Source organism: Rhinoderma darwinii, chromosome 3 (genome assembly GCF_050947455.1).
Source record: "Rhinoderma darwinii isolate aRhiDar2 chromosome 3, aRhiDar2.hap1, whole genome shotgun sequence".
Taxonomy (NCBI): Eukaryota; Metazoa; Chordata; class Amphibia; order Anura; family Rhinodermatidae; genus Rhinoderma; species Rhinoderma darwinii.
Genome location: NC_134689.1, coordinates 37,626,881 through 37,653,073, shown reverse-complemented (window position 1 = coordinate 37,653,073; position 26,193 = coordinate 37,626,881). Strand labels below are relative to the sequence as shown.

Below are 26,193 nucleotides of genomic sequence, written 5' to 3'. Positions count from 1 at the left end.
GCCCCGCTCTAACTACATTCATGTGTTACAATGCTAAGCTGTGCGGCTGCACAGCTTAGTATTGAAGTACATGAATTAACGGTATCGAACCATTTGAGGGTGCACGGTATCGAAACAGTATAGAAGTTTCGATGCATCGTGCATCCCTAGAGCAACGTGTATAATGTATTATATACAGGCAGCAGCAGGGGCAGTTATGCAGTTGCCCCGGGCAGGCTTTTGACAGAGCACTCTGGCGTCGTATACCTAGAGTACAAAGGGAGGAATTTGTTACTGCTAATCGAAGTAATGGGGGAGCAGGGAGTCAGAAGATGCCACGTACTCTGAGGGTGGGTCGTGGACATGGAAGACAGATGGTCGAATGGACTCCGTTGGGGGAAGGGGAAAAAAAAAATAAAAATCTTTGTTCAGATTGGGGGGGGGGGGGGGGTGTACTGCTTATAAAATGGCATCTTCCGTAGATTATAATGGTGGGGAAAATCAGTCACAGAAAAATTAGGTCTGAATGGGGGAGGGGTCATCTGGGGAGGTTTCACTGTATAGGTAGCAAAAGGAGGGAGAGAGCTGAGGAGTCAGAAAAATAAATCCACTGCTAGGCCTTCACTAAAGCATATATTGTACTAGACCAGGGGTCTCAAACTCGGCAGGGTAAGTGGGCCGCATATAGAAAAAATGGGAAGTTGACGGGCCGCATTACTTTCAAATTTGATACAATACAAAATTATTGTTAATAAATTACTTATTTGAACTACTATAACACTATATTACTATAATAATAATAATACTACTACGTTACACTATAATAATACCGCTAGGTTTAAAATTTGAGATATTTCTCCACGTGCTTATTTCAACAATCCAGTTTTCCATTTTAAGTGTCGCTAAATGCAGTCCGGCGGCTCAGTTGGCAGCGTTTGGCAGACACACATGTCAAGATTGGGCAGCCCCTTTTTAGATCGTGCCACAGTGCCCTCTGTACATGCTGCCACAGTGCCCTCTGCAGATGCTGCCACAGTGCCGTCAGGGGCTTGCCCTGAGCTGGAGTCCCGGAGCAGAGCCACTTCTAGCACTCTGCCTGGGATTCCAGCTCTGCTCCTGACATCACTGTCCATATATGGACAGAGATGTCACGGGCAAACCCAGAGCTGGAGTCCCGGGCAGAGTGCTAGTAGGCTCTTCCTGGGACTCCAGCTGTGGTCCTGACATCACTGGGACTCCTGCTCTGGGGAAGCCCCTGACATCATTGTCAATGTATGGACAATGATGTCAGGGAATTCCACAGAGTCCCGGAGCAGAGCCTGTACTAGCGCTCTGCTCGGGACTCCGCTCTGGGGAAGACCCTGACACACTGTCCATATATGGACAGCGATGTCAGGGAATTCCACAGAGTCCCGGAGCAGAGCCGATACTAGCGCTCTGCACGGGACTCCGGCTCTGGTGAAGCCCCAGACATCGCTGTTCATATGTGGACAGCAATGTCAGGGCATTCCAAAGTCTCGGAGCAGAGCCGATACTAGCGGCTCTGTGTCCCGCAGGCCGCATATGACAGCCACAGGGGCTGCATGCGGCCCGCGTGCTTGAGACCCCTGTACTAGACTGTCAGATCATAAGAGATGGTGATCACCAAATGCTTAAAACGCCTATACCGGAACCACTAGCTTCCCACCCAAGGCAATCTGAGAATGTGCTTGTGGATTTTTCCTGAAATCAATAATCTCCTCTTTACTTTTTCCCACATTCAAGACGAAATTTTTCACTCTGGACCATATCTCCAGTCACTGAATTTTTGAACGATAAGGTATCATCACCAACCGTAATCATGCCAATCAGTGTCATGTCATCGGCATATCTTAATAGAATGGCATCTTAACCGGTTCAGGACAGGTCTATTTTTGGGTGATTGGCTTAGGGCTAGCGTTACGGCAATGATTGGCAGGGGGAACGTTTTTTTTTTGGAGTGGGTATCTTATGTGTATTATTATTACTTTTTTTTTGCACTTTGCTTTACTTTTATTTTTTTTATTACTATGGTCTGTCCCTCAAAATTTCAGAAAAGGCCTTTGGGGGGACTTTTTTTCTTCTTCTTTTACACCATGTTTTTCCACTGTAACTGGGGCCCAGTTACAGGGTAAATCAGCCCTATTATAGTGACTATTGTCACTAATAGGGCTGTGCTGGTTCTAGCAAGACCCAGCAGTAGCCTGCCACTAACAGCATTCCGGCGATCATGTGACGAGTCACATGATCACCGGGACTAATAGAGATAGCGGTGCTTCCGCTGCCTCTATTCATATACACAGCGCTCATTGAGCGCTGTGTAGAGAAAATCGGAGAAAATAGAAGCAGCGAAAGCTGCTTCTATCTTCTCCTGAGGGTCCCCGGCAGGCACAGACTACCAGAGACCAGACATTCAGCTGCCCGTGAAGCAAGCTAAAACCTGCGCCGTAAATAGTCTATGGCACGTGTTTTAAGGACCCTGACCGCCGGCCGTAAATACACAGTCAGCCGTCGGGAACCGGTTAAAGATATGTTATAAAATCCGAAGTATAGAGGGAAAATAATGTCGGACTCAAAAACCCCTGTGGGATCCACAAGGACTAGCATTGCGCTGTCGATAAAGAACTGCCAACCCTATCTGATTCCTATTAGTACAAAAAAAACTAAATATTTTCAATGACAGCCCGAAATTTAATACGGCACCACTGTATTAAAACGTAGCTAAATTCCTTAGACAAATCCCTTACATAATTATGACTGGCAACAACAGGATTTAAAATAGTATGCATCGCCAGCTTCTTACACTCGCTTGTATAAGTATTTATAACCAGAGGTACGCTTTAAATTATTTATGCTTGTTTATGGTCATGTGACGATCACACAGATGCTTGGCTCTTTACAGTGCAGTTATCAGAGCTGTGTACCTTTGAGTTCATCACATGACTATGGATACATTTTCATCCTCTAGAAGTCAACAATGAATTTCTTCAAACCAAAATACTTGAAAAGTCTGAGGAACGATACAAAGTAGATTACAAATAACAAATGACATCCTGCAGCATTATAGAACAGAAATGTTACTCACCTCTGCTTTTTGCTCCATGATAGAAAATATTCTCTCAATTCCAATACTGACGCCCACACATGGAACTTTCCTGCCCTTCGGATCAAACATCCCGACCAAACCATCATAGCGTCCTCCTCCAGCTACACTACCTACGTTGACCGATTCCTCTGTGTGGTCATTCTGTTGTTCCCCTTGATTCTGAATCAGAACGGCTTCGTAAATGACTCCTGTATAATAATCCAAACCACGGGCCAAGCTGAGGTCAAAAGATATCTGCAAAACGAATCAAAAGAAGCCTTTATTCTACGTGCATCTATTAAATGGGGTGTGAGAGGATTAGATAGACGTCTACAAATTTCCTGAATGGGTAGTGTGCTTATTTAGGTAGCAATACCACCCAAATTTTGCTACATAATTAGAGGACTGCCATCCTAGGGGTCAGGAAAGCAGAAGGTCTCATGCATAACAGACCCAATTTGTACTTAACTGTACCCCTGTATGCCTTCAATTTCATGAGTGGTATGCTAGATCGGATGTCTGGAGAAATTCTTCTAGAGGAGAATGGCTCCATACATACGGCCTGCAATGTGCATTCTACGATGGCACACAGAGTCTCTGTCGCTCTATAGTACGGAGTCAAAAAGAACGGTGTGCCCCATCATAAGTCACTGTGTCATAGGCACGAGGCCTAACAATCCATACAGAAGATCCATTATCAGTTATCACTTCTGGAAAACCGCTGAGAATGTAAAGGGATTGAATAGAATTTTCAACTGCAAAGAACTCAAAGACTTACAGTACGTTTGGGACAATTGAAGGCAGATATTTTTATTACTGTATATTTCTAATGTTATCTCCTCTGCTTCTCCTCTTAGGTTTGCTTCTGTTCTCTGCCTCTTTCACAATAAACAATAGTAACCCCAACCCAGTAGCCTTATACTTTTTTTCTGCCATTTGAACACTTGGTTATAGCTGTACTCACTTTATCAGTAACTCCAAACAGTTCCAAGTACTGAAAGAGGGTTTTCATGTCAGTCAATCCTTCTAGTGCCTGCTTGTTTTTTGACAGTTTGGCATCATTCAAAAGCCTCTCGATAAGATCCAATCCACCTAAAATAGGTTACAATATTTAATGTTAGTTTAACCCCTTAATACTGAAGGTATTTTAAACCTTGACGACCAAGCAATTTTTTAAAGTTTTTCCACCGTCTCATTCAAAGAGCTATAACTTTTCTATTTTTTAGTCTACATAGCTGGATAAGGCCTTTCTTTTGCGGGATAAGTTGTATTTTTTAATAGCACCATTTTGGTGTATATATAATTTATTGATTAACTTTTTTGGTGGGGTAAAAACTGAAATTTCACCATTCTTTTTTGCATCTTAAATTTATGCCGTTTACCATGTGGTATAAACATTTTATTCAGCGCGTCGTTTTGATAGCGGCGATACCATATTTATATCGTTTATGTTTTACTACTTTTACACAGTAAAAACACTTTTAAAATATGGAGACACAAAAACAAATTATTTCGAGAGACATAACTTATTTTTGTGCGGATGTAACGCTTTTTTTTTTGCGGGACGACTAGTTTTTACGGGTACCATTTTGGAGTACATGCGACTTTTTGATCACTTATCACATTTTTTTTAAAGGCAGGATGAACAGAACACCGCAATTTTGGCAATGTTTTTTTACAGCGTTCACGGCGTGGGTTAAATAATGTAATCTTTTACAGTGGAGGAAATAAGTATTTGATCCCTTGCTGATTTTGTAAGTTTGCCCACTGTCAAAGTCATGAACAGTCTAGAATTGTTAGGCTAGGTTAATTTTACCAGTGAGAGATAGATTATATAAAAAAAAAAAAAGAAAATCACATTGTCAAAATTATATATATTTATTTGCATTGTGCACAGAGAAATAAGTATTTGATCCCCTACCAACCATTAAGAGTTCAGCCTCCTCCAGACCAGTTACACGCTCCAAATCAACTTGGTGACTGCATCAAAGACAGCTGTCTTACATGGTCACCTGTATAAAAGACTCCTGTCCACAGACTCAATTAATCAGTCTGACTCTAACCTCTACAACATGGGCCAGACCAAAGAGCTTTCTAAGGATGTCAGGGACAAGATCATAGACCTGCACAAGGCTGGAATGGCTACAAAACCATAAGTGAGACGCTGGGTGAGAAGGAGACAACTGTTGGTGCAATAGTAAGAAAATGGAAGACATACAAAATGACTGTCAATTGACATCGATCTGGGGCTCCATGCAAAATCTCACCTCGTGGGGTATCCTTGATCCTGAGGAAGGTGAGAGCTCAGCCGAAAACTACACGGGGGGAACTTGTTAATGATCTCAAGGCAGCTGGGACCACAGTCACCAAGAAAACCATTGGTAACACATTACGCCGTAATGGATTAAAATCCTGCAGTGCCCGCAAGGTCCCCCTGCTCAAGAAGGCACATGTACAGGCCCGTCTGAAGTTTGCAAATGAACATCTGGATGATTCTGAGAGTGATTGGGAGAAGGTGCTGTGGTCAGATGAGACTAAAATTGAGCTCTTTGGCATTAACTCAACTCGCCGTTTTTGGAGGAAGAGAAATGCTGCCTATGACCCAAAGAACACCGTCCCCACTGTCAAGCATGGAGGTGAAAACATTATGTTTTGGGGGTGTTTCTCTGCTAAGGGCACAGGACTACTTCACCGCATCAATGGGAGAATGGATGGAGCCATGTACCGTCAAATACTGAGTGACTACCTCCTTCCCTCCACCAGGACATTAAAAATGGCTCGTGGCTGGGTCTTCCAGCACGACAATTACCCGAAACATACAGCCAAGGCAACAAAGGAGTGGCTCAAAAAGAAGCACATTAAGGTCATGGAGTGGCCTAGCCAGTCTCCAGACCTTAATCCCATCGAAAACTTATGGAGGGAGCTGAAGATCCGAGTTGCCAAGCGACAGCCTCGAAATCTTAATGATTTACAGATGATCTGCAAAGAGGAGTGGGCCAAAATTTCATCTAACATGTGTGCAAACCTCATGATCAACTACTAAAAATGTCTGACTGCTGTGCTTGCCAACAAGGGTTTTGCCACCAAGAATTAAGTCTTGTTTGCCAAAGGGATCAAATACTTATTTCTCTGTGCACAATGCAAATAAATATATATAATTTTGACAATGTGATTTTCTGTTTTTTTTAAAATATAATCTATCTCTCACTGGTAAAATTAATCTAGCCTAAAAATTCTAGACTGTTCATGTCTTTGACAGTGGGCAAACTTACAAAATCAGCAAGGGATCAAATACTTATTTCCTTCACTGTATATAGTTGGGGTCGTTACGGATACGGCAATACCAAATGTGTAACTTTACTTTTTCATAATAAAGCATTTTGTAAGGGAAAAAGTGGGGTTTTCATTTATTTATTTTTACTATAAACGCATATTTACTTTATATTTATTATAAACTATTAAACTTTCTAACTCTTTTTAGTCCCGCTAGGGGACTTTATCGCGGGGTGCTGATGGGGTGAGAGGGAGCCACATCCTCTATAACCACTTCAATGCAGCGGTCGCTATTGACTGCGGTATCTGAGGGGTTAAATACAACTGCTATTGGTCTCTGATCATTGCCCTGAAGCCCGGGCTTCACGTGAATCAGCGCCTGATTCGGGTCATAGATCTTCTGAACAACTATGATTAGCTTTGTGGGACACATTGGACTTACAGCACCAAAATGGAATCACTATTTCTTTATTTTGTTACCATTGTGGACAGAAATGAGAAAACCTCTACGGCTTATAGGAGTGCGGACATTGCGGTTTTAGCGCAGCTCAGAACAAAAAGGTGCCTGTTCAGGTTTAAATCACTTCTGCATTTAGCATGTATGGGCCATTGTTCTATGCGTGCATAGCATAATGTATCCGTTTTATGCTGCACAGTAAAAAAGAAAGCAAGGGGTGTGTTTTTTTTATGGTTAAAGGGGTTGGTCAGCTAGCGTTAGTCCGTTTCCAAATGTAGCATAGCGGATTGCAGGGGATTCCGATGCTGAAGCTCTTGGTGATAAACTTATCAGGGAAGCTGCCATTCAAGTCAAGGCATATATGGATTATATCTGGTTGGCCAAGTCATGTCTGCAGCGGCTCACGGCTTCTCAAACTTTTTCTTCTGGGCCTCACCAACCATTCCATGGGGATGACGGGTCCAGTGAACAAATACTACCGTGCAGCACTCATATAACCTCCGTAGCAGCGCCAAACAAATGCCACCATGCAGCGCACATAATACCCCTTGGCAGAACCAAATAAGACAATGAAGCACAACATCCCTCTAAAGCAGCACAAAGTACACCACATCGATGCTAAACATATACAGCTCAGCAGCACCAAATATATAAAGGGCAGAATAAAAACAAGGCTATTTGACATTTTCAGCAAGGCTTAGCACCCGGGCAACATGTACGAGACTGGCTGGACATTGAAGTCTTAGGGCATGGCATGGTCAAAAGGGGCTTACTGCAGGAGACCGGGATAAGCCATCTTATTAACTTTCCATGGTCTCTTTCACTGTGCCGCCAATGAAAAACACTTATTCTGAGGGGGAAAGAGGGAGGGTGGGATGGACCACTACATGACCAATGTTATAGGGGTTTATATAGTACTTCTAATAGGTTTCACCTCATTATAACTAAGCGCCAGGTGTAGAAAGGGATTTAGATGCTGTAGTTAATGTGCAGTACTATATTGCTGAATTCTTGCTCACACTTTGAGGAGCACTGCCGTAGCGGATGAGGCGGTGTACCGGAAGGTGGGCTACCACCTTGATGTCCATATGCCCTAACAATGCAATTGGACAGGTTTCGTTGCGAGCACGTAACCCCTTCAAGTCCTTTCCGACATACATAGTAATAGTACATGAATATGTCAAAGTCGGGAATGGGGGTTTACGGAGCTCGCTTACGGGCTGAGCCCAGTTCCACACACCACAGGTGTCAGCTGTATATTACAGAATGCTAAAAGCACAATACACTGCCAAACACGTATTTAGTGTACTGCAACAGCGATTTAATGATTGTTCAAGTCCCCTAGTGGTACTGAAAAATAAAATAAAATGTAAAGAAACTAGTATTAAATATAGGAGAAAAAAAATTGCATAGCTCATCATTTTCAGGAGGGATATAGCCTGTGTTGGAGGAGAAAACACTATTGCCTTGTGCCAACTCCCAGTAACAGCAGCCTATACGCACAATTATGCGTCCAACGATACGAGCAGGAAAAAAAAAAGAAAAAAGAAAAAGGTCTGCGATGGGAAAGTGTTCATGGTTTTCCTTTTGTTTTTTTCTTCCTAAAGAGTTCCCGAATTTAAGAACACAGAGCTTACATTTGGCGTAATTTTTGACTCTGATACGAGGACATGGGTGATGTATAATTTGTTGGCCACCATCATGTACTCCGCAGTTGGATCTTTATATAACTCCGTCACTTTCTTTTTTCCATTTGCTAATAGCTGACTAGCCTGTCGAAATGGCCTAACATTCACTGCTAACCTACAATCGACATGATTAGAGAGTCTTTTCTGAACAAGTTTACGCAGTGTATGTACATCTTCGTGCCGCACCACTAACGTCAGTACAAATAGAGGCAGTTTTGCTGTGATTTGCATTCCTAGGGCGGTTTCTGTGGAACATTGCACTGCAGTACCACAAGTAAAAAACGCAATTGTGCTTTTTATTTGTTTACATATTTTTACTAAATGAACAGCAATTACCTTTTAACTGGGATGTTTTGTCCCGGCACTACAACATGTAGTCTGGCTCGTAACTTTTGGAGCTGCCTCATAGATCTATCCTGACCCAACTTACCATTATTTTGGACATATTCCCCAATCTGGTCAGCAACCTCAGATGAAAGTCCCTTCTCTCCCACCATTTCATTCTTCACCTCTTTCCAGGGGGTCTGAAATGAAGGAATATTTATTACACTTCTAAAATGCGAAGAGCAGCTGTCAAATTGTTAATGTTCAGTATTTATTCAAACGTAAGGAATAACTGGCTAATTTAAAAATAAAAAAAAGGTGTTCGCCATTTTGGTCTGAGGTAGTTGAGTTCCTTCATGATAAATTTGAATTCCCTCGACTCCTCGCCACCTCTTGGACATTATGAATGAGATTGTACACGGCTATTATGATAAAATATTTTTTCTCTTCGCTTTGTTTTGTACTAGGAAGGTTCCGATTATGGCGTGGAAAGCCACGACGTGTCCGAGTCTGGAACACTGGATAGAGTTAGCAAATAAATATGTACCTATGTATCAAAAACTGAACCTCAACAGGAGATGTCCTGACAAATTTGAGAAGATCTGGTGTAGGTGGTTGGAGACCTCGGATACTGCAATCTAATTAATGTTAGTCTTACTGGCTGGGATGGGAGCAATGCGGGATGAGTGGAGCGCTTGGTTGAATGGTGTAGGAATGTTCTCTTAGTTGTTGTTAGGCAATGACTGTGGTCACCTTATCTTCCTAATTAACCGCAAACTATATACCGTGATGTGATACTCCTTTTGACAACGGCTTTCTCTGAAATGTTAATGTATTATATACCATGGTGCCTTGTTGTTGCCAACTAGTTTTGGTTGGTAATTATGTTGTGCTGGTATTTACTTGTACTATCGAACTTGGAAAACTGAGAAAAAAAAAAGCTAAAATGTTAAAAAAAAGTGAATATATAATGCAGCTAATCTGTAATAGCTCTCATATGGTGCTGGATTAGATTTTTTTCTGGTGTCAAGATGCACTAGTCTATGCTGGAAAACTCCTTCAATAAAATAAACCATTGAACACACTAATACAGCTGACATTTTCCATGAGCAATACTGTATAAACATTATAGAATCATTTTTACCTTATCTAATTTGTCCACCGAAGAGCAAATTGTGCGAAATTGTACGTCAGGTACTCCACACACAGAAAACATGCCGTCCAAAATTCTCCTGTCATTCACCTGCACACAAAAATGTCATCATTAAGTCATTTCAGTAAAGACGTCACGTCATGACCAAATCACTTATTACAACTATTATTAGCTTAAAGTGTAAGTTTGGTGTGCTGAAACTGTACGGCACGTCAAAAAGACCTGTACAAAAGATAACTTTGGTGGGAAACACGGACACTTGCCAACTTAATAGAATCTGGGGTCTCCTGGCAATTGTCTGGGTGACATGGTCTCTGTAGGCAGTTAGGAAATTTCTGATGTTGGCTAACTAAAATCCATTATGAAGATCTATTGTGTTGATTTACAACTTTCAAACGACCAGTTGGCTGGAGATACTCTTTAGTACCAAAGCAAAGAGTCACTAAACAAAAAAAAAACAAAAAAATGAATAGCAGGTCTACTAGTCCTTTTCAATGAATTAGAATATCAAAAAGTTAATTTCAGTAATTAAATTCAAAAAGTTAAACTCCTATTATAAAGATACATTATTTCCAGCATTATATTTCTTCTAATGCTGAGGATTATGGTGACCGTTAATAAAATCCCAAAATTTAGTATCTCAGAAAATTAGAGTATTATGTAAACCTAATAGCAGGATCTATTTTTAATACCGAAATGTTGTCCTACTGAAATGTCCAGTATCTGCCCTCAATACTTGGTCAGGGCTCCTTTTGCATGAATTACTGCATCAATGCGGCGTGGCATGGAGGTGATCAGCCTGTGGTGCTGCGGAGGTGATATGGAAGCCCAGGTTGCTTTGATAGAGGCCTTCAGCTCGTCTGCATTGTTGGGTCTGGGGTCTCATCTTCCTCTTGACAATTTGTAGATATTCAAGAAATCAGCATCACAGTCATATAGGTTTCACCAGCGGGAAAGGACAACTTCCCAATCATGGTGGTGCATGCAGTAAAGAATCCTAGGTCCAAGGGAAACAATCAATATGCAAATCAAAGAAAGGAACTGCAGAATTCTAGATAATCCAATGAAGTGTATTGGATTTATTCACTAAGCATAAAAACACTTGCAACGTTTCAACCCATGAATGGGTCTTTATCAAGCATTGGACCAACACAGTTCAGTGGTCCAAAGTCCTGTTTTCAGATGAAAGTAAATTTTGCATTTCATTGGGAAATCTCGGTCCCAGAGTCTGGAGGAAGAGTGTTGAGGCGTCAATTCAAGTGTCTTGCGGTCCAGTGTGAAGTTTCCACAGTCAGTGATGGTTTAGGGGCCATGTCATCTGCTGGTGTTGGTCCACTGTGTTATATCAAGTCCAGAGTCAACACAGCCGTCTACCAGGACATTTTCGAGCACTTCATGCCTCCCTCCGCTGACAAGCTTTATGGAGATGCCGATTTCATTTTCCAGCAGGACTTTGGCACCTGCCCACACTGCCAAAAGTACCAATACCTGGTGTAATAACCACAGTATCACTGCGCTTGATTGGCCAGCAAACTCGCCTGACCTAAACCCCAGAGAATGTATTGGGTATTGTCAAGAGGAAGATGAGACACCAGACCCAACAATGCAGACGAGCTGAAGGCCACTATCAAAGCAACCTGGGCTTCCTAAACACCTCAGCAGTGCCACAGGCTGATCGCCTCCATGCCACGCCACAGTGATGCAGTAATTCATGCAAAAGGAGCCCCGACCAAGTATTGAGGGCAGATACTGTACATACTTCTCAGTAGGCCAACACTTCTGTATTAAAAATAATTTTTGATATTGGGCTTATATAATATTCTAGTTTTCTGAGACACAAAATTTTGAGTTTATTAACGGTTAGTCAAAATCCTCAACATTAAAAGAAAAAATGCTGGAAATAGATCACTCTGTGTGTAATGAATCTATAGAATATAGGAGCTTCACTTTTTGAATTGAATTACTAAAATAAATTAACTTTTTGATGATATTCTAATTCATTGAGAAGGACTAGTATGTGATTCAGCACTGATGAAAGTTCTGGACAGTAGTAATGTATCCGCAAAAATGAATTTTATTACTTCACTAGAATGATAAGAAATCTGGGGTAAAAAAAATAAATAAATCCTATAAACAAGCATCCAGATTCTTGAAATTGCACTGAACTTCATACATATTGTTATGGTGTCCATCACTAAGCTGTTGAATGCGAAGTACTTCATAATGCCTCACCTTAATTCGAAAATCCCCCAACTCCAGTCCACTCAGGATTTCGTGAACTATCTTCAGACACTCAGCATCGGGAATCATTGGGTCATACTGTCCGGCAATGTCAAAGTCCTACAAGAAAATGAAAGTAAACATTTTTTTATCTGCTTATTACAAGCTTTACAAAGCTTAACTGATCCTGCATTTAGAGAAGTCTTGGGTCAGCTTGGTATACAAACACTTTCAAAAAGGAGCAATTTCACCTATACATACCTTTCTTACTATCAAATGTTTCCATTGCCAGAAAATCTTAGTGCCAAAGTGGTTTAAATTTTACAGTTTAAATATAATCTTAAAAGTAGATTTCCCACCAGGTGGTTAGGAGCGCCACTGTGCAGAAAAAAAGCTGAAGGGACCTTCATTCACAGGACCAGCCGTGGTTCTTAGAGGTAGGGCCCCCACTTATCAGAACGTTGTGGCATATCTTAGCAAGAGGTTATAACATTATATGTAGGATATTATAAGACCCTGACGACTCACTGCAGAGTTATCTAAGAGTGAAGAAACGCGTAGGGCTAGTGGTTCGTAGATAGGTAGGTGTTTTGTTAGCATGACGGTCACTCAGATATAGCTGCTGACACCATATGCAGTACCTAGCATTCATGGTGCTCTGAAGTAGCAGCAGCTTTAGTGTTTGATACTGGATAAGAAACCAGAGTGCTAGTTCTTGGACAAGAGGGGTTACCGGTCCCAACTTCGAAATTACAAAACTAAAATATAATAAAAATATAAAATTAATAAAAATACGGAGAGAAAAAAATAAATATAAGACTCAAAATAAAAATGTTTTGCGCAAAACAAAAAAATTAGAAAGTGTGATGGTATTAACCATTAAAACCTTATAACACATTCTTCCCCTAAACAAACTATTTTTTTCTTTTACATGTGTAAATGTAAAGTGCGCAAGCACTAGTGAATTATTTGTTATACAATTATCATTATTATATATTGCTGAAGGGTGAAACTAATCTTATATTAACGGTTACGTTGTAACAAAAATAAATTCCCACTGGTATCCACAAAGTGAAAAATAGGAATATATAGTTTTCTATGGTTTGACTCACGAGATCACGCTGTGCTGTCACATACACCCACATTAACTTTACTGAAGTGTCTTGAGAGTGAATAGACATCACCACCAGCCAGGACGCAATGTTTATTCACACTCCCGACACTTCGGTAAAGTTTGTGTGGGACTTAATCACAGCGTGATCTCGCGAGATCACGCTGTGCTGTGTGAGTAAGTCCCACAAAAACTTTACCGCGCCGATCAGATTATGTAGGAGATAAGGCACTTATAATGTGGTGACCGAGCCTCTTTAAATTTAGCTTAAAATTAGACTAGATGCGCCAAATTTATCAGTGGCTCATGTTGGATTATTAATTTGAGGCATTTTAAGATACTCCTCAAACCCTATACCGCCTCTTGGTTGGCTTACTTAAACCACCGCCAAAAATCTGGTACATCTTATACCATGCCCATTTTTAGCTAAACCATTCTCCCTTGTCAGATAAGTCACAAAAAGTGTCAAACGCTTTATAAACATGGCACATGTCATGTGTGCCATAATTTTGGCTTATATTGCACCATAATTCTGGAGCATTTTTAAATCTGCCCCACTGAATCAAGCCATAGAAAACTATATATTCAAGCTCAGCATCTCCCTCTCTATGCAATGCTGTCCAGATTGGGTAGCATAAGAGACCTGACAAATCCCGCTGTAATGGTATCTGTCAGGTTTCCATATTTACCTTACAGAATTCTGCCGCCAACAACAAAGGAAACCTGACAAAACGGAGGCTAACAATAGCCAACCGATAATTGCCTTCAGAAGAATGCTATTGAAATTGCCGAGGACGATTAGTAAAAACAACTAAAACTTATTTCAATAATATAGATATATATGTTTGGTCTGTTGAATAAAAAGACCAATAAAAATAGATTGTGCCTTTTAAAAAGACTTACACATTGGTAGAATTCTCTGTAGCGTCCTCTGGTCATAGCTGGGTTGTCCCTTCTGTAGACTTTAGCAATATGGTAACGCTTAATATTGGTAATCTTGTTCATTGCCAAATAACGAGCAAATGGAACCTGACAGAACGGTTAAGGATTGTAAAGCAGTAATACACAAAAACGACAGGTGGTGGACACAGGAAAAAAAATAAAACAAGTATATTATATATATATATATATATATATATACATACACATACATATACACACACACACACGCACTGATGATCACTGGACCACTCTGTAATCCACAAATAAGGAATCCCACTGGATCACTTAAAGGGGTTGTACAGGATTAACAAAAACACGGCTGCTTTCTTCCCAGAACAATGCCACACTTGCAATTGAGCTGAACTGCAATACCAGATACAACCCATGGACAGATGTGGTGCTGCTTCTGGAAGAGGACAGCCAGGTTTTTCTAATTCTTTACAACGCCTTTAAATGAAAAGAACCAAGCTCAGCGGTTTACATCAGTGCCATAGTCTTTGAATGGAGTAGCATCATGCATGGTCGATTAACTCCATTCATAGTATTCAGAGCTGAGGTCATGCGGATAGGGTTGAGAACTTCTATTTAAAAGGATACAGTGAGATCATAACGTAGAGATAGCAATTCACCACCCTGATCTTTCAGGTCATATATGAGCTTAGAGTCTTCTCCATATTTTCCAGTTAGGGTTTCCTAAAAAAAATGCAAATAAAAGAGGCCAATAAAAAAAAAAATCCAAGGATGGCAAGGATACGTAAACCAGGTATACATACACATAGTACAGCTATTGGCCAAGAGCTCAGAGGTAAAGGCCCTTTTCCATGGGCCAATGATCGGGCAAACCTCACTGGAGGTTTGCATCTTGGGTGAAACCAATATACAGTGAGCCAGCCAACCAAAATTGAACAGAAAAACAATGGGGGTGGTCCTCTCGGGGAAAAAAAAAAAAAAGTACACAGAACACGGATTGAAGTGTCTGATGCAGTCAGTATGTATAGCACAAACACAAATAATGATAAAAAGAGCCCAAAGAATCAGGTCTTATTTGTAGAATGACAAGTTCTCTGGTAGCACAGCAAGCAAGTTCTCTTACATCGTGACCGGTTGTGGGCAAGTGTAGGTATTGCGGGTTTTAATAGCAGCAGTGTCTGGCAGCTGATCAGCATATCACACAAAACCATTGCATTAGTTTATTAATAAGGGTTTCCCCTCTTAGTCTTGCCTCCCCTAACCATTGTACTAAATGAGCGGTATTACTCTACAATGTTTTTTTTCTTTCTTCTCTTGCGCGTTTCTGCGAGCGTTCGCGCCGACTGTCTTATTAGTGAGTGATACTAAAAGTGGTTGTTTTATTTCTTTTACTATATTACAAAAAAAAAAAAAAAACAGGCTCAGACTAGGACTAATGAAACAAAAGCTGGCGTGGCTTAACAGGCAATGTGATTTTTAATTAGTCTAAATCTTAAATTAAATTATTTTGTTGGATAAATTTAAAATTTAGACTGTTACCAGTCTAGTGAGACAGACAGTCAGTTGACTACCGCAAAATAACTGCTCCTGATCCGAACTCCGCTCCTCCAGACACTCCAATCTAGAGAGAGATAGAGTCCACCCAAAAAGCGCAGCGCCGGTAGTGGCACCGCGATAGGTACAGAAAATAGACTTACCAGCCCCCACATTGGAAGCACCATCTAGCTCAGACAGTTGTGACTTGGGACAGGCTGGTGGTCAGCCGCCCGTTCACTTCATGCTGGTCCCCTGACTAACGTATTACCGCCAGAACAGGAGTTTTGTACTCCACCTCCTGCTCCGCCCATCCTGCTGCCTGCCGGAGCCAAAATCAGCGAAGGAGTCAGAGGAACAAAAGGAGAAGCAAAGAGCCTCCTATGAGAGTGGTAAAAAAAAAAAAATGCCGGCACCGGCCTGACCATAAAAATACCAGCCGGGTTGCAACTTTAGAGGGATGCCATTCATTATTTAATTATGCTTAAAACGTTCACATACAATGCATTTGGAATGTCTTCAGACCCTTACAATTTTTTCACATTTTGTAATGTTGGGGCCTTGTGCTAAAATAAAAATCCAGTTTTTCCCCCATCATTCTGCACTCAATACCACATAACGACAAAGTGAAAACAGAATGTTCGTAATCATTGATAATTTACTGAAAAAGGAGAAACTAAAATATTGCATAGACATAAGTATTCAGACCCTTTACTCAGTACTTAGTTGAAGCACCCTTGGCAGTGACAGCCTCCAGTCTTCTTGGGTTTGATGCCACACGGTTTGCACACCTGAATTTGGGGATTTTCTGCCATTTTTCTCTGCAGATCCTCTCAAGCTCTGTCAGGTTGGATGGGGACAGTCGGTGGACAGAGATTTGTTTGAACCACATATTTATTGCCCAGATTCTGCAGTTTTTAGTAATATCCCACATGTGGCCCTAGTGTGATAATGGACTGAAGCACAGGCCTCAGAAGCAGAGGAGCACCCAGTGGATTTTGGGGTCTCCTTTTTATTAGAATATATTTTAGGCACCATGTCAGGTTTGAAGAGGTCTTGTGGGGCCAAAACAGTGGAAATACTCCCAAAAATACACCATTTGGCAAAATACACCCCTCAAGGAATTTATAGAGTTGTATAAGGAGCATTTTAACCCCACAGGTTTGTTGCTTAATTTAGTGGAATTAGTCCATAAAAATGAAAATCTAAATTTTTCCCACTAAAACAGAAATCAAATTATTAATTTTTTACAAGGCATAAAGAAGAAAAGCACCCCAAAATTTGTAAAGCAATTTCTCTCGATTACGGCAATACCCCATATGTGGTCATAAACTGCTGTTTGGATACACGGCAGAAGGGAAAGAGCGCTTTTTGGCTTTTAGAGCTCAAGTTTGCTGGATTGGTTTTCTGGTGTCATGTCGCATTTGCAAAGCCCCTGAGGGACCAAAACAGTGGAAACCCCCCAGAAGTGCCCCCATTTGGAAATCCACCGCCCTAAAAAGAATTTATCTAGGTGTATAGTGAACACTTTGATAATTAAATATTTAATATATTCTGCGGGTCAATACGATTACGGCAATACCATATGAATAATGAATATAGTTTTTTTTAATGTTTTACGGTGTTTGCATAATATCACGGTTTTAAAAAAATTATTTTTGTTTTTGTGTCGCCAAATTCTAAGAGCCATAACTTTTTTTATTTTTCCATCAAGAAAGCTAGGTGAGAGCTTGTTTTTTGGTACCATTTTTGGGTACATGCAACTTTTTTTTTCTGATAAAAATAAAAAAATTTGTACATTTCACCTCCACTTTGCTTTAATTCCTATGAAAACCCTAAAGGGTAAGAAACTATCTAAATGCTGTTTTGAATACTTTGAGGGGTGAAGTTTTTAAAATTGTTTGATTTATGGGGGTTTCTAATATATAAGGCCCTCAAAGCCACTTCAGAACTGAACTGGTACCTATAAAAATAGGTTTTGGAAATTTTCTTGAAAATGTGAGAAATTATTTCTAAAGTTCTAAACCTTGTAACGTCCTAGAAAAATAAGAGTATGTTCAAAAAACTATGCCAATCTAAAGTAGACATTGGGAAATGTTAATTAGTAACTATTTTGTGCAGTATTACCATCTGTCTCACAAGCAGATACATTTAAATTTAGGAAAATGCTAAGTTTTGCTAATTTTCTCTACAGCTTGGTGTTTTTCACAAATAAATACTGAATTTATTGATCACATTTTTTCACTAACATAAAGTACAATATGTCACGAGAAAATAGTCTCAGAATCGCTTGGATACGTAAAAGCATTTCCAAGTTATTACCACATAAAGTGACACGTCACATTTGAAAAAAAATCCACAAGGCCAAAACAGGCTCAGTCCTGAAGGGGTTAAAAAAAAAGACCTACAGAATTAAAATTATATTAGCTCCAATTTTAATTATGAAATAGGTATTGTATTCCTTATTATCTCAGGGATGTGGCCTGACTCAGCATTTAGGCAGACGTGTTTCTGAGAGCACGCACGAGAGCAGACGTGTTTCTGAGAGCACGCATGAGAGCAGACGTGTTCCTGAGAGCACGCATGAGAGCAGACGTGTTCCTGAGAGCACGCATGAGAGCAGACGTGTTTCTGAGAGCACGCATGAGAGCAGACGTGTTTCTGAGAGCACGCATGAGAGAAGACGTGTTTCTGAGAGCACGCATGAGAGAAGAGGGGTTTCTCTGACCGAATCCCTATATTTTCCACTTGTTTTCCAGGCGGATTCTACAGGATATCACATTAGTGCTCATTACACTGCCTATTAATTTTTAAAAAAAAAAATCACTGAAAAAAATCCCATGATCATTTTAGTGCGTAGTGGCTTTTTTCCTATAGTAATAAAAACTAGTTAGAATAGTGCAACTTCTCTTTAATGTAATATTTATAACAAAACATTGTGTATCAAGATATGGAAGTATATAACGTATGTATGAGGGATACGAGCGATGAACACTCACCTTAAGCTCAAACACAGGAGTGTCGATGGTCTCAGCACCATGGCGTTTAAAACAGTGGACAATGGTGTCGAAAACCTTCTCTCGGATGGCCATCTGCTTGGGATTATAATCCCTTGTGCCCTGAGAAAAAAATATTGAAACAATAAATGGATAGAAACATTGCGCAAGAAATCAGTAGAATTCTCTGTTATCCATCAGCTTTATCTTAACCCATTAGTGACCGCCAATACGCCTTTTCACGGCGCTGCATCAGAATAAATAAACAGAGCAGGGAGCCAGAGGTAGCGGAGGGCTGGGGCATCCCTGCTCTAACAGGTGAGATCGATATCAGTATCGATCTCACCCGTTTAAACCCCTCAGATGCGACGCTCAATAGCGAGAGCCACATCTGAGTGGTTCCGAGGAGAGGGAGGGAGCTCCCTCTCATCCCACCGGCACCCTGCGATAAGATCGCTTGGTATTGGTGTCTTCTATGGCAGCCGGGGGGCCTAATAAAAGCCCCTAGGTCTGCATGTAGTGAGTACCTACTAGATCATGCCCGTGGCATGGCCTCGCAGATTCCTGTCCGTTTTAAACGGACAGGCAGTAATACACTGCAATATAAAAGTATTGCAGTGTATTATAAAAGTGATCGGATTATCGCATAGTAAAGTCCCCTAGTGGGACTAGTAAAAAAAATTTTAATAAAGTGTTAATGGGGAAAAAAAAAAGTGAAGAAAAAAAACCCATTAAAAACCCACTTTTTGCCCCCTTCCAAAAGTAAAAACAGTTACACATATTTGGTATCGCCACGTCCGTAACGACCCCAAACATAAAGCTATTACATTATTTAACCCCCATGGTGAACGCCGTAAAAATACAAAAATTGCTGTTTTCTGTGAATCCTGCCATAAAAAAAGTGCCAATAAAAACAACAAATCGTCCTGCAAAAAAAAAAAAAAAAAAAGGGTTTTACTGCGTAAGACCTTAAAAAATAAAAAAATAAATAAAATCAATACAAATTTGGTATCGTTGCAATCGTAACAACCCGCTGAATAAATTTATTATTTATACCACACGGTAAATGGCATAGATTTAGGACGCAAAAAAAGTGGGGAAATTTCAGGGTTTTTTTTCTTTTCCCCCCAAAAAAAGTTAATAAAAGTTAAAAAATAAAATTATATGTACCCCAAAATGGTGCTATTAAAAAATACAACTTGTCCAGCAAAAAACAAATCATTATGCAGCTATGTCGACACAAAAATAAAAAAAACAGTTTTAGCTCTTGGAATGACACGATGGAAAAACGTAAAAAATGGCTTGGTCAGTAAGGTTTAAAATAGGCTGGTCATTAAGGGGTTAAACTGTAGGGCGCCATGTTGTACTACATATTTGGGGCTGAAACCTGCTGACATGGTCAGTTGATGCAGATGGTCCAAGACCGCAGCAATCGTCGCACATTTCCTATCAAACTGATGCAGGACACTCAAGTGAGCGCTCACAGCAACCACTAGCTTAACACTTTAGCGACATTGTTAGATGACCTGGTTATTGCTCTCATGACAGGAACACTTTATCGCGGTGAAGGAATACACTGGGTGGACACGATGTGCATCTAGAAATGTAATCAATTTATACAGTAGTAAATACAGAGTAATGCGGTGCATGTGGAAGGGAACACATTAGGGCTGGGCTCCCATGTCGTGGTCAAAAGGTGTTTTTTGTTGTTTTTTTTGCTGCGATTTGCATCGCAAAAAAGCATTTTGACCATGAAATTAGAACCCAGCCTAGAACAGAATAGACGTTCTATATGAAATTTTAAAATGTGTACTTTTTCCTTCTTTTTTTTTTAGAGGGGGTGGGAAATATTTTACCTTAGGGGTCTTGAGAACAAACTTGTATTTTCCATCATCAGTCCCCAACTGTGCCTTCAGTTTCAAGAGTATTGCAACTTCTTCTGCAATCTAAAAAAGTAAATAACCATTATTACACCACAATACTAGAATATAGGGAATTACACAGGAATCAGTAGAGAAATGGCAGCACCGAATACATCAGTAATCTCGCATATGGAAAGATTTTAAAAACAAACATTTTAACAGCGGCCTGAACTACTGCATTATTATTTATATACAATTATAATATCTTTAGGGCACGTTTACACAGTGTGGATTCATTCCAAAATACAACCTAAAAAAAAAAGTAATGGGGCCGTGCTATACAGTTCCTTCAACATCAATGAGGGTCCCGGCAGTCAGACCCCTTCTGACCATAAAGTGATGGCATATCCCAGTGTGAGGAGTACCACTTTAACTCTTGACTCAATAGTACATCATGGCATGGCTTGTGTTAAGGCACCACGTTGTATATGTAGATCAAGATGATCGCACCATAATCAAAGCTGTGCCCATGTGATCAAAAGGGGGAGCCAAGTGTTGATCGAAGGCTGGGCTCCCATTGTAACAGGTGGTATCAGAGAAACCTCGGACACTGGCTGTTTAACCTCTTAGATGCCACGATAAGTGACCACGGAATCTAATATGTTTAATAGAGGGGAACTCCCTCTGTCAGCCCCTCAGCACCCTGCATATCAATAAGGGCAGCATGCACCACTAAACATGTATGAACGAGAGTGCCAGTCAACGTGCACACTGAAGACAATGAAAACTGGCAAAAACAAAACCCGTATACTATACTGCACGTGTCAAGCAAATAAGAGATCTTTATTACATCAATAAAAAATACAAAGAAATACGGACAGTCATTAAAAAGCACAGAAATATGTGCAGTCCTAAACCCCGATTGGGCTGAAGGACAACCCCCCCCCAGGAGAAAGAATAAAAGAATATACTATCCCACAGGTCTCAAAAAGAAAAATCTGTAATATGCACTATATGGACAGAAGTATTGGGACACATACACATTACACTTACAGGAGCTTTTATGACATCCTATTCTAAATCTGTAGGCATTAATATGGAGTTTGTCCCCCCCTTTGCAGCTAAGACAGATTCCACTCTTCTGGGAAGGATTTCTACATGAATTTTGAGTGTGTCTGGGGGGATTTTTACCCATTTATCCAGAAGAGAAATTGTGAGGTCAGACACTGATGATATGGAGAAGAGGGGCTGGCTCGCAATCTCTGTTCTAGATCATCCCAAAGGGGTCTGATGGGGGTTGAGGTCAAGGCTCTGTGCGGACCGCCCATGCCTTTATGGACCTTGCTCTGTACACTGGGACACAGTCATGCAGGGACAGAAAAGGGCCTTTCCCCAACTGTTCCTCTAGTTGGGAGCTACAATTGTCCAAAATATCTTGTTATGCTGAAGCATTAAGATTTCTCTTAAACTAAAGGGCCTAGGCCGACCCCTGAAAAATAACCCCAAAGCATTATCCCTCTTCCACCAAACATTACAGTTGGCACAATGCAGTCAGACGGGTAACGTTTTCCTGGTCTTGCAAAACCCAGACTCATCCATCAGACTGCCAATTAGAGAAGGGCGATTCATCACTCCACAGAACACTTCCACTGATGCAGAGTCCAGTGGCCACGTTCTTTACACCACCCCGTCCAACACTTGGCATTGTGCGATGTGATGCAGCGGCTCAGCCATGAAAACCCATGTCATAAAGATCCCGGCACACAGTATTTGTGTGGATATTAATGCCAGAGGAAGTTTGGAACTCTGCAGTTATAGTCAGCAGAGCATTGGTGACTTTTATGCACTATGTGACAGGGCTGGGCAATTAATAGAAGGAAAAAACAAAAGCAAAGTTTAGTGCAATTAACCCCTTCCCGCTTTGGCCACTTCTGACCTTCCTGACAGAGCCTCATTTTTCAAATTGGACATCTTTCAGTTTATGTGGTAATAACGGCGGTATGCTTTTACCTATCCAATCGATTCTGAGAATGTTTTCTCGTGACACGTTGGACTTTATGTTACTGGCAAAATGTCAATATACATTGCCCATGTTCTGCAGTTTTAGGAAATATCTCACATGTGGCCCTGGTGTGCTTATGGACTGAAGCACCGGCCTCAGAAGCAAAAGGAGAACCTAGTGGAATTTGGGCCTCCTTTTTATTAGAATATATTTTAGGCACTATGTCGGGTCTGAAAGGCTCTTGAGGCGCCAAGACACTGGAAATCCCCCAAAAGTGACCCCATTTTGGAAACTACACCCCTTGAGGAAATTAACTACGGGTATAGTGAGCATTTTGACCACACATGTTTTTTGCAGAAATTATTGGAATAAGGCAGTGAAAATGAAACTCTACATTTTTTTCCCCAAAAAATGTAGGTTTAGTAAATTTTCTTTTTCCACAATGACTAAAGGAGAAAAACCACTGCTACATTTGTAAATCAATTTCTCCCGAGTAAAACAATACCCCATATGTGGTAATAAACGGCTGCTTGGACATACGGCAGGGCTTAGAAGGGAAAGAGCGCCATTTGGCTCTTGGAGCTCAAATTCAGCAGGAATGTATTGTGGAGGCCATGTAAAATATATATATATAGCTATATGTCAGTACATTAAAGTTTAAAAATAAAAGTAAAAAATTAATTGCTAGATGGAACAAAAATAAATAAATCTGTAAACATTAACATAAATGTTAACCCCTTCACGCACATTGACGTGCTATTACGTCCGGGTGGTCATGTATGGCATGCGCTGTTATAGGCCCTGTTCACACAGAGTTTTTTTGCAGGCAGAAAATCATGCCTCAAAACTCTGTGTGGAATTTAGGGGCAGATTTTGATCTGCATGCACACCGTTTGCCAAGTTTTACGCAGCGTTTATCGCTCACGCCCATTGAGTGCTAAGGGCAAAAACGCCACAAAATACACTTTCTCTGCCTCCCATTGATGTCAATGGGAGGACAGAGGCGTAAACGCCCAAAGATCGGGCATGTCGCTTCTTTTTACCGCAAGGATTTTTTTAAAATCAATGGGAGGCATTTTTGGCGCGTTTTCCAACGCGGTTTCCGCGTCAAAAAAACGTGTAAAAAAACTCTGCGTGAACAGGGCCTTACAGCCGATACCTGATATTAACTGCCAGGAACAACGATTGCACTGTTCCTGGCTGTTTAACCCCTCAAATGTTGCGGTCAATCGTGACTGCAGCATCTGAGACGTTGAAAAGAGGGTGCGGCCCCCTCTGAAACTCATCACCACCCTCGCAACGAGATCGGGGGTGACGATGGTTGTCATGGCAGCCAAGGGGCCTAATGAAGGCCCCCAGGACTGCCTTCACTCCGCCTCTGTTAAGCTCTGCCAGTGTATAACTGACAGGCATAATAGACGGTAAATCAGAAGTGGTACATTGTATTATAAAGCAATCAAATGCTCGCATAGTAGTAAAACAAAAAAAAAAGTTGTAAATCGGTGATCGCCCGTAATCGTAACGACCAGCAAAATAAAGTGACGTTAGTTATACCACACGGTAAACAGCGTCAATTTAAGAGGCAAAAAACAATGGCGGAATTTGGGTTTTTTCCATTACCCTCAAAGAAAAAAAAAAGTTAATAAAAAAGTTGATTTATAAGTTATATATACCCAGAAACGGTGCCATTAAAAAATACAACTTGTCTCCCAAAAAGCAAGCCCTCGCTCGGCGAGATCTACGAAAAACGAAAGAAAAAAAAGTTATGGCTTTTGAAACGGGGTGATCAAAAAAATAAACGATCTGTTATAAAGGCCCAAAGTAGGTTGGTCACTAGAGGGTTAAGGTTTTCTACTACTGTAACAACAAAGCGCTGAAGATAAAATGACTCACGTCTCCACTAAAGTAAGGTCGCAGCCTTTATATATGGCTTCCTCGTGAGCGCACACCCGTAGACATGGGCCACTAATAAAGGGACTTTTGATAAAAGGGCTATTAACACTTTACTGCGGTGCCGATATAAACCTTCATGGATGCCGAAAAGCCCCGTGCTGGGTACAGTAATGGGCAGAAGTCTCCTACAGATAAGAGGATGATGAAACAGAAGCGCTGGGTTACAGCATTCTCCTGGACTAAACTCATACAATATACTGGAGCCCGTCTACTCGTACCCATCAGCAGCGTAGGATGTGGCGCGGGGATAGAGGGCACACTACTGAGCGCCACCAGGCGGCATGGACTACAACTTTTCTGAACAGAAATGTAATGTAACAGGGAACTGAAAAAACGCTAAATTATTATTATGCACCATTATGATGATGTCCTGTGCTGACCGCTGTATGTGTGGTCTCTGCTCATATAAGACTAGGTTCACATTATGCGTTATGGTGTGTGACAAGTGCAAATGCCCTGGAACTACTCCTGTGGAAAACCGCACTAAAAAAACAACCACAGATTGGACATGCATTTACTTCTTAGTATAATAGATATGTATCTCTAACTCTTTCTATACAGACAGAACATATTTTCAGAGACTACAGCAACGAGGGGACCTCTAAGAACGGTCTCCTCACATTATGTCTATGGGGGTCATAGCTATACCACACAGAGGTAATTCTACTCTTAGTCTGAATTCACACTGTGTATTTCTCACATGTATTTTATGTTTCTATAATTAATATGCATAGAAGCTCATAAACCAAAACCCATGTTTAAAACGCAACAAAAACGTAGTGTGAACTTAGCCAAGTGAGAGGTCATCCTCCACCAACCCCTAAATCAGATTGACGTAAGGGTGCCGCAAAGTTACCACCTCACAGGCTGCTGTACCCCTGGGGACATCTCTTGTTAGGTGACTGACAGCAGAAGCGCCCGAGCGCTGTATAGCGGACATCGCTGCGGACAGGATGACGCGTGGGGGCAGCCCAGGGGATACTCACGTGCTCCTGACATGTTTTTGGGATGTATACACATGAGCGGTGACATATTTCTATACCGGACTCTACCTCCGTGGTCACAAGGCCGTGGCTCGGTATTGCAGTCAGACTAGCATTGCCATTCATACCGCCGTCATATTTCATTCAGTCCAGGACTCACCTGCTCCGAGCTGGCCTTTTCCTGTTTCAGCTTCCGCACCTTCTCTCCCTGCTGCGTTAACGCCTGCTCCAGTTCCGTACGATCCGCCATGCTGACTACACAGTACACACAAGAAGCCGGTGTTCAAAGCCGCGCATGCGCAGTGCTTGGGGAAGTGCAGTGACGAGAACTTCCCTCCCATCCTGTCATGTAGTCCGCAGTGTGCACACAGAAACATCGCGTGGAAATGCTTCTCTTTTCTTTTTTATTATTATTATTATTGTTGTTATTAATTATTATTATCATTATAATTTATTTATTTTAAAAAAAACATATGCACGAAACATTGCTGGTATCCATCAACGATAACATCACATGGCGAGCGGTTACGGTTGCCTCCTTCTTCACAAAAAAAATAAATACCGGCATGGGGAAAAGGGGCGTGGCTGGGGGTGTGGCTTAACCGTTCAGATTTAGAATTTAACCCCTTCCCGTCATAAACAAC

General features: G+C 41.1%; 1 protein-coding gene across 2 annotated transcripts in view; it reads right to left on the bottom strand.

The window, feature by feature from the left end:
* LOC142748897 (histidine--tRNA ligase, cytoplasmic-like) overlaps positions 1-25,862 on the bottom strand; it is a 49,988-nt gene extending 24,126 nt beyond the window's left edge. Inside the window, exons 1-10 of one of the 2 annotated variants that reach the window (XM_075856275.1) lie at positions 25,710-25,862; positions 20,606-20,695; positions 18,753-18,872; positions 14,848-14,943; positions 14,212-14,337; positions 12,210-12,317; positions 9,969-10,067; positions 8,931-9,024; positions 4,047-4,174; positions 3,083-3,337 (exon numbers count right to left, since the gene is read on the bottom strand). In XM_075856275.1, the coding sequence (XP_075712390.1) occupies positions 3,083-3,337; positions 4,047-4,174; positions 8,931-9,024; positions 9,969-10,067; positions 12,210-12,317; positions 14,212-14,337; positions 14,848-14,943; positions 18,753-18,872; positions 20,606-20,695; positions 25,710-25,799 (1,206 nt within the window). In that variant the 5' untranslated portion in view covers positions 25,800-25,862. The remainder of the gene's footprint in view (positions 1-3,082; positions 3,338-4,046; positions 4,175-8,930; positions 9,025-9,968; positions 10,068-12,209; positions 12,318-14,211; positions 14,338-14,847; positions 14,944-18,752; positions 18,873-20,605; positions 20,696-25,709) is intronic. The other variant, XM_075856274.1, reaches the window with a different exon arrangement.
* Positions 25,863-26,193: the final 331 nt, after the last annotated feature.